The 15301-nt window shown below is 44.3% G+C and overlaps 1 protein-coding gene across 1 annotated transcript in view; it reads left to right on the top strand.

Annotated features, from left to right (window-relative positions):
- Positions 1-15301, top strand: part of SORCS1 (sortilin related VPS10 domain containing receptor 1) — a 290995-nt gene that overhangs the window by 247995 nt on the left and 27699 nt on the right. Inside the window, exons 21-23 of the mRNA XM_006088177.3 lie at positions 2590-2713; positions 9424-9536; positions 14159-14290. Coding sequence (XP_006088239.1) covers positions 2590-2713; positions 9424-9536; positions 14159-14290 — 369 coding nt within the window. The remainder of the gene's footprint in view (positions 1-2589; positions 2714-9423; positions 9537-14158; positions 14291-15301) is intronic.

Here is a 15301-nt window from a genome sequence, read left to right as displayed (position 1 = left end):
CATGCCATCCCCTACTTCTTGCCTCTGCCTTCCTCTGTGTAACTGCCCTTCTCTAGTTGGACAATCCTTTGCAGTGACCCTTTGCAGCAGCCCAAGCTTTACACCCTCACAGCTCAGCAGAGAAAACAAACCTTTCTCCAAAGTTCTAACACAAGTCCTGGGATGGACTATGATCGACCAGGCCTTGGTCACAGCGCTGGGGTAGAAAGACATGTGGAAGTCAGCCTCCTGAGAACCACATGAACCAAGACAAGGGAGGGAATGGTTCCCAAAAGGAAAAGAGGTGAATGGATACGGGCCAGGCAAAAGCAACAGATGCCCATTTGCTGGGGCTGACCAGCAGACCCTGAGCTATGGATGAATGATTACTCTGACACAACATTTGCTGTGAAAGAGAAGGCTAAGGGACTGCCTGGCTAAAGGAACCAGGTAGCCTCGATTGCCTGCCTCGTTAGGCTTTTATTGTAACAGCAGTTTGAGATAAAGTTTATCTTTTAGATACAATCAAGGGCACATGTGTTTGCAGTGTCCTTTAAGTAAGGACACCCAAGATTAAGCATGAGGATTCCAGTAAACACCCGGGGGTCTGCAAGTGTACAGACTTGTTTGGAAAGGTCAAGGAAAAATTAGGGACGCCACCTTCGGCACTCCCCTAAGTTGGAATTCTGATCAACATGGCAGGCTGTCTTCAGCACAATTCCCTTTTTTCAGAATGTCCTCCTTACAAACTTTCCAACCAAGTCTCCTGTGCTCCCCAACACCCATTACCACCCAGCTCCCCAAATGGCCTCCTCACCCTGCATCAGACATGCCAACTTCTTTAGTCAGCTTTACCCTTTCTGTTTTCCCAGAACATCCCCCGTGATCAAAAGTCAGCAGCCATTTTTAAACCAGTAGAGACCTTCACCTCATTTACTCTGAGTCCTTCGTTTGGCAGATGAACAAAAGTGAGGAAGAGGTGGACAGAGTGGCCTGCTCCAATCCCATTCAGCTGCTTCATGCAGGGATCAGATCCAAGGCCTTCTGATGCCTACACGGATTCTTATTCTCCTTATACCTGGCCGTGTGCTCTGTTTCAGTTTTGAACTCACTCCATTCTCATAAATTAAAATAAGGCCCCAGAGTGTCCGCCAGCATAGGGCACAGGACGGACTGCCCTGGACTGGAAGCCCCATCTTCTTCCAGCAGAGTCCCTGTCTCTTGATGACTTAACTGTTCTGATGCAATGCATTTTATTTTAATGCAAATATTGTTCTACCCCAGAGCTGAACTTTGGCTTTAACTCCAGACAATTTTGCACAGGCCAACAATGAACACTCCCCTCTAGCCCTGCTACAAGCCTGACAGTGGAAGGAATCTCTCATCTCTACAGTTAACATTAACTCAGCTGAAAAGAAGCCCATTTTTTATTACTTCTGAAACTATACATGTAAATTCAGCCCAAACTGAGAGGACATGACCCACAGTGAGAGAGTAGAAATCTATGTTATTGAAAGCTAGTCTTGGAAGGTGAAAGTCCTAAACAATGTTATTCTCTGTCTCCTATTATTTACCTTTTAGCAGAAAACCACATTTTCAATAGATCATGTTGAGCAACCTTCTTATGCTGGCTTTCATCTTCCCTCTGCCATCCAGGGAATTAAATGACTTTTGATTTTAAAATTAATTAAGAAAAGACAGGAAAGAAATGATTGCGGGGAGTGAGTTGAGGGAGGTCATAGGCTAATAATCTTTTCCTTCAGGACCCCGGCATCCAATTGTAGCACAGGCACTGGTCCAAGTCATTGTCTTTATTTATTTATTTGTTTGAGTCCTCAAACCACCATCCAATTAGTACTTGTTTCCATGGAAGCTGCTTCCATGAAATGCTGATAGGCCTCTCAGAGGAAGCCCAGCCATGCCAGGCCATTCCTGTTAACTACTGTGGTTTTGGTGTTCACGGTTGCTGTGTTCCATTGTAATTTATTATGACTAGTATACTCTGGAGATAAGCAACTGGCAGTTTGTAGATTTTCAGTGACTGCTGCTTAAATCTGGGTTCATATGGCCCTCTCTTTTGGTCTGATCTGAATGTTTCCTTGAATGAAAGGATCTGCTTAATATGAGTAGATTATCCATAAAGACACATGTATTCCCATCAACAAGCACAACATATCAATCTTCCCAGCCCTCAGTATGGTGCCAGGAGAGAAGTGTCAAATTCAGAAGGCATGGGCAGGGCTGCTTGGGGCCATGGCTCTATAGCCCCTTTCTGGTCTGGACTTGAGATGATGGGGAGGTATGGATGGAGTCAGATGTCACCAAAAAGAGCCTCCACTGATTTAAGATGCTTGCTGGTGGCTGTCTCCTCTGTAACTGAAGAGCTTTGGCTTGGCTAGTGTTGCTCAGTGGTTGAGCATCCACCTATGAAACATGAGGTCAAGGTTTGTTTCCCTGGTTGCAGCCTTGATCCCCAGTAAAGGGTGTACAGGAGGCAACAGACAGTCATTCTCTCTCATCATTGATGTTTCTCTCTCTCACCCTCCCTTCTTCTCTGAAATCAATAATATATATAGTTTTGCCCTTACTCCATGCTTTTGTTTATTCTAGCCCTTGATCACCTTGGAAGGCAGCATATCATTCAAGTTTACCTCTGAAGGGATGAACACCATCACAGTGCAGGTCTCAGCTGGGAATGCCATTCTGCAAGATACCAAGACCATCGCAGTGTATGGTGAGTACTCTGTCTTCACTGATTCACCGCTGCCCCCCTGCTCAGAGGTTACTCGGTACCAGAGTGCCAGAGGCCATTGGCTTATGACCTCTAACCACAGCGCAGAGGACAGTGGTTGAGAAAGAGCTGAGTCAGGTCTGGTCTCCTCTTTTAGGGAAGAGACCCCAGCAAAATAGTAGTCACAAGACCCCAGAGGGTTTATTGTTTTGTTTTGTTTTTCTCTCCAAGTGGCCCTGGTGCACATAGAGTGTCCATTCGCTCACTCACCTTAGGTAGGGTGAGCTTCATGATGTGTAAGGCTCTTCCATTCCATTTGGCATCTTGGTGTTGTTTGAATAGCTAAAATCGATTATAAAAGAAAATGGTTAATATTGAGGCTTTCTATAAAAGTCAACGTTAAGGAATCTGCCAATATCTAAATACTCTGAAAATATTTTACACAAATCTGTATCATAAAAATGATGCTAGATTAAAAGGGATGGAAGGGTCATAACAGGCAGATGTCATATACTGGATATTGATTTGAACAAGTCACTGTAATTTTGTAATCCATTGGGGAAGTTGAATATGGTTTGATTATTAGATGGAATGAAAATGTACTGAACTGGAAAGGTGGAATTATTAATTGAAAATGAGGATTGAAAAAACAGTTTATACAAATTGAGCTCATTTGGGAATTATTTTCTGCATAGAAGGATATTCAGATGGATGCACTGTTATTAGTGGATAACAAAAATGTAAACTTTTATTGTTGATATGGAAGTGGTACATATGCAGTATGGAAATTAAAATTTAAAAAAATAATTTTAAAGAAGATAGGGAAAGTAAATGCTGTGCAGAGAGAGAGTGTACAAAAGGGAGGGAGAAAGGAGGGAGAGAGGATAGATAGATAGATAGATAGATAGATAGATAGATAGATAGCCAAACCAGCTGGTGGTTCAGATAATATCAATTGTCCCAGTTCCAGAATTAATTGATTCTGATGCAGGTTCTATTTCTCATTTCTCATATTGCCAACTTGACCTTCAAATTCAGAAAGTAATTTGTAAGCAACTTGGAACGTGTCTGAGGAGGATATTCCCTGCATAGCTGGGTGTTAGATTTCATAATGTCCCCTCCCTTTTCCCCCAACCCCCACCCCTGCCAAGAAATTGAGAAGCCCAATAGTAAGTGAAAGTAGACCAGGGCTGCGATTTCCCTCACAAGGTCCCATCAGTGAGGCAATGGCCCAGCCAGAGTTCAATCAGGAGGAAAATTTTCTTCTCTTTACTTCTCTACCCATTTCTATGCCCTGGGATGCATTGAATCCTCATAACAACCCCAGTGTAGGATAGGTGATATTATTGTTATTGGTGGGGAGCTCTCTGCATCCCCATCTGTTGCTGGTGAATGTGGGGTTCTTGCCATGTCACAAGAGAGGAATTTTCTGAGACTCGCACAGGAGATTGAGTGGCTTGTAGTTGTGTGAAATTACATCCATGATTTTCCAAGATCCCATTTTCCTTCATCCAGTCAAGGAAGAAGTCCAGCTGTGTCTTTAGCAGCACTAGGATTACAACTATTGCTCAAGGTTCTGTTCCATATTTGCATAGCCCAGGCTAACTTAGCTTGTGTTCCCAGCTGCAGTCCATCAGCCCATTGCCACATAGCGATGGAGGGAACATGGGTAAATGCAAGGAAGCAGGAGCCAAGCCAGAGGAACAAGAGAGCCAAAAGAGAGTGAAGTATTCCGTTGTCTGGGGGATTATGTATCCCCCAATCTTCCCGGGCTTTCAATGGCCCCACCTCCTCTAGCCAATTATTTTTGCTTCCAGGTTAGACCAACAGGCACCTTCCTTATGTCACCCCAACTTTATTGCTCATGCATCCATCCCCCCTTTGTCCAGTCCCTTCCCCCAGTGATCTGGAGGGAATGGACCCATGGTTCTCTGGGGAGGGTAAAGTTTCAGCTTCCTGGTAAAGCTGCCCAGATGGCAATGCCTGGCTCCCTTTTGCTTTCTTCCTATTCATAAGAACTAGCTAATTATGATGGTATAATTATTACTCTCATTTTTTGCAGAGGGGTAAGTAACTTGCCCTGTCTAGTAAATGGTGGAACTGGGCTTCCAACACAGAACATCCATACCAAGGACTCATGCTTCTGAGATTTCCCTACTGCGCTGGCTCTCATGTCTTTTCCACCTGATGCTCTTTTGCCTCTCTCATCTTCCCGGATGGCACAGGGGTCACTAGGGGCACTGACCCATTCTTCCCACAGATGTCCCCTTGGTTAAGAGTATCAAATATTTTCTTACTAGAACAACAGAGAGAACTTTAAATCTATGTATTCTCTAGGCTTACATGGTCCAACTAGTCATTTTGCAGATAGTAAATTGTGGCCCAGAAATGGGAAATTACTGACTTAACATTATTCTGCTGTTCAGTGACAGATCCAATAATGATGGTAGTGCTAGTAATTAACATTGATGGAACCATTACCAGCATCTGTTCTAAGCACTTGATATATATGATCTATTTTATTGAACAGAGTTGAGAAAGGCTTATGAGAAATATGCTATAATTATCCTTGTTTTACAAATGAGAAAATATGAGGTAAGTATAGTAAACAGAGTCTAAGACTCTGAATTCAGAGGGAACATTTCTAACCACTTTCCACCACTTTGCTACTTAGTTGTTCCTCTTCCTAAAACTCCTTAAAAGGCATAATCCAAAAGAGAGTCACCCCTTCAGATGGGTTATCTTCACTGAAAAAGGTGAAGTGGCTTCCCCTCCTCTAACCAAGTCCCTGAACCATCACACTTTTCTAAATTTGTCTTTAGTCAGGTGAGTTGTCCAGAGCTGCATATGAATGACTAGAAAATTGTGATGACACTTTTGACATATTAAACGCAAATTGCAGCACATGGAGTTAGGCAAGATTTAATTCAACCTAAACAAAAGGCAGGGAGATGTTTAAACTCTGGGATGAGCCAGTGGAAAAGTACTAGAGGACTTTGGGGGATTATCAATGTCATTAGGACATTGTTTGCTAATTGGTGCTTAGAAAGTGAGGCTCCTGCCCCGCCCTCAGTGGTAGGGGTCTTATTTTCTTGATGATGACATTGAAAGGCATGGCTCCCTGGTCCTTGAGAAAGCTATTCATGGCTTATAGAAGATTTATATCTCAAAGGGGCAGAGAAAGACTTTACAATCGCAAGTTTGCCAAAGTAAATGCTCTTAGAAAAGAGAGGTCAGGGATCTATAGTCAGGAAGGAACCTGTCTGGAATGCAGTCAAGTTGAGGGAAACATTAAGGCCATCATGGTCACACTGAAGGAGGCATCATATTTGGGAAGTAGACAGAGGAAAGATTATCCACCTAAAGACACGTAATAGACCAGAGGAAAGAAAATCTCCTTTTTATTATTTCCTTTAATGTGCTTCAGGGCACAGGTTTACTCTTTTAATACAACAAAGAATATATGAATATGTAGAATTTCTCTCTCAGCAGCTACTATATATATACACACACACACACACACACACACATATATATATATATATATATATATATATATATATATATATATAGGTGTGTGTGTATATATGTATGTGTGTATGTATGTATGTATGTATGTATATGTGGATGTGTGTGGATGTATATGTGCATATGTATTATTGATGTTTACCCTTCTCAGTCCTCCCACATGCATCCCCTATTTGTTGAATGAACTTAAGTATAACATTGCTCAGCCATCCCCCTCTACCCCGCCCCACTGTTTAACATGCTAAGTAATTTCAGAGGGACCTTCATCATTTGTGTCCTTCTATTAAGATAAACATCTTCCCTTGTAGATGAAGTTTCTACAGTTTGATAAGAGGTTCTGGGGAAGTGAAAATGACATAAACATACCTTTGAAGTGAAAAGTTAGGACTCAGTGGGTGATTTTCTAGCACTGCCATTGACCAGGCTACTAATTAGTATGCATTTCACTGCTCGCCATCAGAACGGACATGGTGGTATTCACATTGGTAACCAGTGACTCGTAAAATAGTCAAACTCTGAAAATAGACATCTCTGGACTGCCACTAATGCACACCTTACCATGTAGGAGTCATCAAAGCTTGTGTCCCAGGAGTCCTTGCATTGTTAGGAAATGCAAGTGGGTGTTTATGTTTCCTGAATGTGTACGCAGCATTGCCCTTGTTGCTGAACCCCCAAGCACAAGGAACCGCTTAAGTCAAGAAATGTTAGTTAAATAGTAAATGTAGAAATTACAGAGAGCCTGCACTGTAATTCATGCATTTATTTATTCAACAGAAAAATTTAATCATTAAATGACTTACAGATAGGAATTGAAAAGCCATGAACAAGAAACTATTTCATAGAGCCAGGAATACAATACCCCTTTCCTCATTGCATTTATATTCCAGTGGGAAACAGACAATAAAAACAAAATAAGTGAAACAAGCCAGTCAATGAAGGAAAAATACCACATGATCTCACTCATTCATGGATAATAAAGACCATTACAAACTTTTGAACAATAATAGATACAGAGGCAGAGCTGCCTCAAACTGACTGTCAAACTGCAGTGGGAAGGTCAGGGAGGGTTGGGGGACAGGAGGGAGGGGAGTAAGAGATCAACCGAAGGACTTGTATGCATCTATATAAGCATAACTAATGGACATAAGACACTGGGGGGTAAGGGAGGGCAGGGGTTTGTCAAGGGAGGGGGGGAAAAAAGGGCACTTATGTAATACCCTTTGTAATACTTTTAGCAAAAAAAAAAAAAAGAAATATGAAAAAGATAAGCAGGGTCATATGATGGAGGGTGTTTGAGTTGGTGAAAGGGAGGATACCAAAGTGGCTGGTGGGAGGGGGTTCTCCCAGGAGAGCCTGAAAGATAAGAAAGTTGAGAATGCTATAGTCTAGGGCAGTGATGGCGAACCTATGACACGCGTGTCAGAGGTGACACGTGAACTCATTTTTTTGGTTGATTTTTCTTTGTTAAATGGCATTTAAATATATAAAATAAATATCAGAAATATAAGTCTTTGTTTTACTATGGTTGCAAATATCAAAAAATTTCTATATGTGACACGGCACCAGCGTTAAGTTAGGGTTTTTCAAAATGCTGACACGCCGAGCTCAAAAGGTTCGCCATCACTGGCCTAGGGACCTGAAAGCATGGTGCTAATGTGGGCAGATTGAGGAACCCAGGGAAGGACAGGGGCCTGGAGTAGGGACCCTGCAGGACATGAGGCAGCAGAGAAAGTCACTATTGGGTTGTGTGGGATGAGGGGGCTGTGGTAAGAATCTATTAAATTGTATTCCACATGCTGTGCGGAGCCATGTGCCAAATGCTGAGCTGAGTTAAGGTTCTGGGCTATGCTCTGAAACCCAGCACCATGCTGGGGCCAAGGCTACACCTTCTGTGTGCGGATGCCCACCAGTGACTAAGACAGGAATTCCAGGGCAGATCCATTCCTGGGGCACAGGGGACTCCTCTGGCTGACTTTGGCTAGAAGACTCTCCCACAGTCTTTCTGAACCTCCCACAGACTGCAGAGCCCGTCTGTGATCACAGTCAGGGGTGCTCAAGCTCCTGTGGCTTTTTCTCCAACTCTCTCCTCATAAAATTCTCGCTTCTGTAATCCCACCTACTTCCTGGAGGAGTGGGACTAACTCAGGGACCAGGGAGTCAACTAAGAAAACCCTTGAACTGAGGAGCTTTAAATTCCATTACATAAAACTTTCATGCAAACGCAAAATAGCAACAGAATGTAATAGAATCAGGGGCATGGAAAGGGAGCAGACTGACAATTCTCAGGGGGAAGGAGTGTGGGGGGTGAGGGAAGAGATTGGACAAAGATCTTATACCTATGGACGAGGACAGTGGGGGGTGGGTGAGGGCCTGGGGTGGGGTGGGAATCGGATGGAGGGGAGCTATGGGGGGGAAAAAGAGGAACATCTGTAATAATCTGAACAATAAAGATTTAAAAATAGCAACAGAATGACGATAATAATAATTATAAGTATGCAATCATGTAATAATAGTGAAAGTGTATGCAAAATGCAGTTGTGCCATAAAAAAGAAAATTAAAACAAGATGGGAGAGGGCACTCATTTAGTAAATGCTCTGAGTTTGCATGGAAGATGGGAAACATGGGCATTCTAGGCAAGGGATAGTGTGTGCAAAGGCCCAAGGTCATGAACTTGAGGTGCCTTCAGGGCGCTCCAGGTCATTTCATGTCAGGAGTACAGAGTCTGGAACTGGGGGACAATGGACAAAGGCTTCGGAGTTGAGCAGGGACCAGGGCCTAGGGCAGGGGTCCTCAAACTATACGGCCCTCGGGCCACATGCAAATACAAATATTGTATTTGTTCCCGTTTTGTTTTTTTACTTCAAAATAAGATATGTGCAGTGTGCATAGGAATTTGTTCATAGGTTTTTTTTATACTATAGTACGGCCCTCCAACAGTCTGAGGGACAGTGAACTGGCCCCCTGTTTAAAAAGTTTGAGGACCCCTGGCCTAGGGCTTTGTTCTGGAAAAAGAGGAGCGGGAGATAACAGGGATGGGATATTGAATTTGCCTTCTAGCAGGGTCTTTCTGGTGAGTGTGGAGGAAATGGACCCTTCATTAGGGCTTTGCATACAATGCAAAGTATACAGACTTCTTGAGAGAACTACTTGACTTACAGTGATCACCCTACTCTTGTGTTCCCAGAGGAATTTCGATCTCTTCGCTTGTCCTTTTCTCCAAACCTGGACGACTACAACCCGGACATCCCTGAGTGGAGGAGGGACATCAGCAGAGTCATCAAAAAGTCCCTGGTGGAAGTGAGTGCACACGGTTCTCTCTTGCCCAGGCTGAGAAGGGACTGTCCCTGAAGAGCTTCACGGTGAGGGAATCCTTATGCAAAGAAACGACAGGAGAGATCTGGAGCCCCTGGGAGATCTGTCTGATATCTGCAGAGCTGAGCTCCGTGATTGCAGATGCATCATAGATGCTTCTGGGGGGTGAAACTGTAAACAAATATGTGGCCATGAACTCTACTCAGAGAAGAGCGTGGGAGTTTGTGATACAGTCAGATTGCAGAGTTCATGATGAGCCACTAGTAAGTATACAATCAGCGTCTGGTTTTACGTGTCTTAATGCTGAGAGACAGTGTGAATCCAATTAGTAAGAGCAGCCCTGGGTTCCAGCTCCACAGACGGTGAGCATAACAGCACAGTGAGCACTCGGAGCATGATGGTTAGTCATCCTTCTATGACCAGGTCTTTTAAAGGCATTTGTTGCCTGCAACAGCCCTGGCAGGAAGGTATTATTTGTCCTCCTTTTGCAGATTGAGCAACTGAGGTTCAGAGGGGTTAACTTGCCTAATGCCTCAAAGCTAATAAGTGATGAAGGCAGAACGTTGAATTGAAGGCTCTGAGTCCAATGTCTGGGTTGTTACCTGTGAAACACAGCTCCTGGGGTTGCTGGGAAAATAACCAGGTGATGCGATGTATTCCTCTCTAAGCAAATGTCACTGGCATTTCGAGAGGACACCTTCTTTTAGACACACTGCCCTGTGGGTACTCCACTTTCATGAATGATCAGAGGAGGGATGTCTGCTTATGGAGCTGCTTGGAATTATTGCCCACACCCAGAAAATCAGAGATGAGAGACTTTTTCCTCGGGTATATTCTTAGCCCCCAAAGGAAAGTCAATGTAGGTGTACGTTTTTGTACATTCTCTCCTGCACCCAATACATGATAGTAAATGCCACAAAGAGATATTGGCTAAAGGCATTCAGATAACCTTGCTCAGAAAACTGATCTTGCATCCACCCTTTTAGCAAACAGCTGGCCTGTCCCATATTCATACTATTATTTTTGTTGATATTTACTTAGCACTTACAATATTCCAAAACTCTTCTCAGTGCCATTGCAATTTTAACACATTTCATCACTAAAAAACTAGCTTAGGATGTGGATAGTATGATTATTCCCATTTTACAGGCAAGGAAACTGAACTTAGAGATATAACTTGTCCAAGGTAACAGTTAAAATTCAGGTTCTGGAGTCAGACCATCAAGGTTTGAGTCTTGATTTCATACTTTCATAACCACTCCACTCTGCTTCCATCCTTTGTCTTATTATATGGAGAAACAGGGGTAAGTGGAACAGTGTGCTGGGGAAGGGGTATCTTCAAACACCTCTGTGTACATGCCTTCTCAACATTTGTCTTCAGGACTCAGCATCCATATTATGGGTGGCTATACATTATGGCCACCAGATGGCGCAGCTGCTAGACCACAGGACCCACTGGAATAAGCCCTTCTGCCCTTGTGGCTATTTGGCTCTGGTGTGATACCTGGTTTCTCTCCTCTGTGTCCTAGAGAGATGACTGACGCCTGCCTTTCAATGAACTCACTGCCCTCCTCCTTCAGTCTGCAGCATTCTAGGGATCCATGTCCCTGTCGATCTCCCAGGCAGCTGTTCAACGTCCCCACATGATTTATCAACCAGGCATGAGCTCAGCAGTGATCAGTTTTTTAGGCTGATTTCTCTTCATATTTATTATCTGGGGATCAGATGCCCTGGGCCTCCACCTTTCCACCAGCTGTCTAGTGGGCTAGAAATGACTGCGCAAGAATATTTCTAGGCTGACGTATAGCATAATCAGCCCAATGCAGAATAAACAGTCTCAACATCCCTCAGGACAGGCTGTGATGGATAGAGGCAGTTTTGAAAACTCCCTGGTTCCCCAGTCCCAAGAGGCAGCTGACCCAGCCCCTGGTGCCTAGTGCCCCACCCTGTCTTTGGCCATTTTCTTAAGTCCTGAAGTATCACATTGCCAAGTTTACCGTAATAAACCCAACAAGAGGTACAACTTGTGGTCAACTTATTTGTACTTTTCTTGTTCAATACATGACAGAATTAAGGCAGGGGAGGGGTAAGAGATCAACCAAAGGACTTGTATACATGCATGTAAGCATAACCAATGGACACAGACAGTAGGGGGCTGAGGGCATGTGCTGGGGGGCAGGAGCAGATGGGGAGAGGTCAATGGGGGGAAAAGGAGACATATGTGATACTTTCAACAATCACCTTTTTCTCATCAAATGGGGTTTTTCTGTTGACATTTCACCATGGGATCTTTCACCGAAAGTCTTCATTAAGCATTTTTTTAGTATGATAAGGATGGTTTAGACAAACTTGAGTTAAAAATCTAGTAGGGGCATAGAACAGTATAATATTGGCTGTGATAGGAACCGCTGTGTGATCATTGTCAGGGAAAGGGAGGTGGTAGAGCACTGGTGATGAACAGAGGCTTCATGATCAGACCAAAGTCCCAGACTAATCATCACCACTCACTACCTAGGTGGCCTTGAGCCATTGTTTCCCTTTCCTCCATCTGCCATCTGTCCTGTGACAGAAATAGAGATGCATTGCCCAGATCCCCATTCGGGGAAACACTGTTGTCTTAACTGCTAGGAGTGCTGTGGGTAGAGGCTTCACCTGCCTTGCTCCAGGTCATGTCAGTGCTCACATCCAGTGACTGATGCAGTTAGAGAAGGGCCTGGCTTAACCTCACACACACCTGAAGCACCATCCTTACTCCTTGTAAGACCACCCGAGGCTGCCATGGGCCTTCATCACAGCTCAACTTCTCCCTCTGCTCATTCTTGCTTCCTTCTCTTCACTCCCATAGCTGTTGATCCCAAGAGCACCCTTAATAAACACCCCAAATGCTAAACTCAAGTCAGCCTCCTGAGGACCCCAACCTGTGATATGTCTTGACCAACAAAGAGGGGCATAATGATAATTGTATAAAAGAGTTGTTGTGGAAGGTTGCATTACAAAATATTAAGTTGCTTAACACAATGCTAGGCACATGGGAAGGACCCAATAAATGGGATGTCTTACAACTTTAAATCAAGGTGGAGTTCAGAAAAAAACAAAAAAGTCACCTAATTTGGAAATCTTGAAAAATATATAGAAGCAAGCAGACTTTAGAAAGAAAACTCATGAAGGAGAGTAGGGTTTCAGCAGCCAATATAGAGAAAAGACATTCTCAGGAAGCTGGAACACACAGAAACATTTTCAGGAGAAGGCTGTAATTCTGAGAAATTGTATATGATTTCATTTGGCTGGAGCATAAGATGACTGTGTGAGTTGTGGTTAATTTCATTTGGAAAGGAAGAGGAGGACCATATTGGAGATGACTTTGAATATATATTCAATCCAGTTGGTAGTGTGAATTACTGCAACGATTTAGACAGACAAACACAGTTTGAGTTGGACTGAAGGAAACTAAATCTGAAAGTAGTAGCCAAGCTCCTGGAAATGGGGAGATTATTGTAAAACTTGAGGGGAGAGAGTATGTAAATGCTGAATTGGGATATTAACAGCGGGTATTTAAACAGGAGGGAACCAGTAGGGTCATTGCTATGGAGGTTGACTTGTCAAGATCTCTCAGACTGGAAGATAATACTTGGAGGGGAGTGTAATGTCAGAAGCGAATGGAAGGCTTGGAGCAAGGGTGTCTGGGAAAAGACCACCCTGAGTCATTGATATTTTACGGCTGAAAATGAGAAGGTCCTTTTTTGACATGAATGTCGGAAGTCCTAGTGAAACAATGGTGTTCTAACTGACCAAGGAAGAGTATGGCTGGGATTGGAGCTATCGATCGATTCTAGGACCATCTGGAGAGTGGACTCGGGAAACGCTGGGGAAAATAGAGCAAATGAACTAAGAGGAAGTCCTTGAGTGGTAACTGTAATGTTAACAGGATTCGGCATGACAAAGGGAAGGGCTCAACATGCTTCATGAAATGGGCTGGTCCTCAGGTTATTGTGATGTGGAGAAGTCAGTAGGTGCCTGAGGGGTGTGATATGGGGGAGTTATATTAGGTTGAGTCATTCAACCAGATGTGATTGGTCCATTTGAAGGAGTAACTCTAGTGCTACCAGGAAGGAGGAAGTTTGGTTTAAAAGGGTTAAGGCGTGAGGGGCAGATGATAACGTTTAATAAGTGAGGGTCTTCTCCTGGCAAGGTCCACTCACCAGAGATGGCCTGTAGGAAGAAGAGCTAACATTTGAGTCCCCAGGCATGACTACCGATGCTTTAGGTGCAACTTACTTAATTCTCAAAACCACCCTTTCATAAGTATTGCCAGTCTCCCCACTTTTTACTTGGGAGAATGGAGGTACAGAGGAGGTAACGTGTTTAAGGTTTCACAGGGATGGAGCTGAGATCAAACCTCACACAGTCTGACTCTGAGCCTGCACTTGCAGCCCAGTGCTGGTTCTCACATCCTTTCCTACAAGGTGCACCCAAGACCCTGCTTGCACACCTCACCCACACCCCCTTGCGTCTTCTTACCACCCCACCCCCACTCCCTGCTGGATGCTTGGCCCCTTCTCATCACCTTTCCTGCAGGACTTACATGCTCCTCCGTCTCTCCCCCTCAGGCCACTGGGGTTCCGAGCCCCCACATCCTGGTGGCGGTGCTCCCTGGTTTACCTACGGCTGCTGAGCTCTTTGTCCTGCCATATCAGGATCCAACAGGAGAGAACAAAAGGTCAGCAGAGGATCTGGAGCAGGTGAGTCCCCCAGGTGACATTTCAGCTTTCCCCAGAGGCCTGCATCACACTCCTGCTAGTGTCTAACCACCGCACAGCAGCTCTCAGGGATCTGGGCTTGAGAGCGAGAACACCAACTGTTGGTGGAGCCTTACACTTTCTGGTCTTCCATTTCTTTTTCATAATCTGTTGATCCTAGCTACAGCTTCACAAAAAAACAATGCACAAGTGTTTGTTGTATACCGTGGCTCAGTTACTCAGAGTATATCCACACTGGAATGCTCTAGAGCATTTGCAGTGAATTAGATAAGTCTATGCATATTGACATGACAAACTGTCCAAGATGTTAAGAAAAAGGCAAGTGGCTGAACAAAATGCAGAGTTTGAACCTATTTATATCTTATTTTACTTATCACCAGAGTATCATGAGAATTAAATGACTTCATATGCATGGTATCTATATATATAAAAACCCAGTGACCAGAACGGTGGAACAACCAGAACGACCGGAATGACCAGTGGCTATGACACACACTGCGGCAACCAACCAGCCTGATCTGGGCCCCGATCAGGGCTTCCCCCCTGACCCCCGCCCCGGCCAGCCCGGGCTCTGGCTCTGATAGGCCCCCAACACCCAGATTGGGGGCGGGGCCGGCCAGCCAACCGCCTGCAGCCCCTCCCCCCTACCAGCCCAGCCGAATGGGTCCCCATCAGGGCGGGCTGGCCAGACCCCACTCATACATGAATTCATGCACCGGGCCTCTAGTTGTTTATAAAAGGTACAAATTTGCACAGATCATGAATCCTCTTTATCACACTATGTTAGATGATGATCTAATGTGTGCTGATAACAAATGAGTAATATTGGCTACAGTCAACCTCCACTGACTATTTGGGGGTCCACTTCCCTCCTCATGTCCACCACCTCTGGGAAAAATAAATGAATCTCTCTGTGCGGTTTGTGTGTATCTGTGTGGAATTGCTATCCTACCTGTCCCCCTTTATTTCCTCCCAACCCTTCCTTTTAACTTC

The sequence above is a fragment of the Myotis lucifugus genome, unplaced genomic scaffold, assembly GCF_000147115.1.
Source record: "Myotis lucifugus unplaced genomic scaffold, Myoluc2.0 scaffold_44, whole genome shotgun sequence".
NCBI classification, from domain to species: Eukaryota; Metazoa; Chordata; class Mammalia; order Chiroptera; family Vespertilionidae; genus Myotis; species Myotis lucifugus.
Note: the sequence above shows the minus strand (reverse complement) of the source record. Positions and strands in the feature narration are given on the sequence as shown.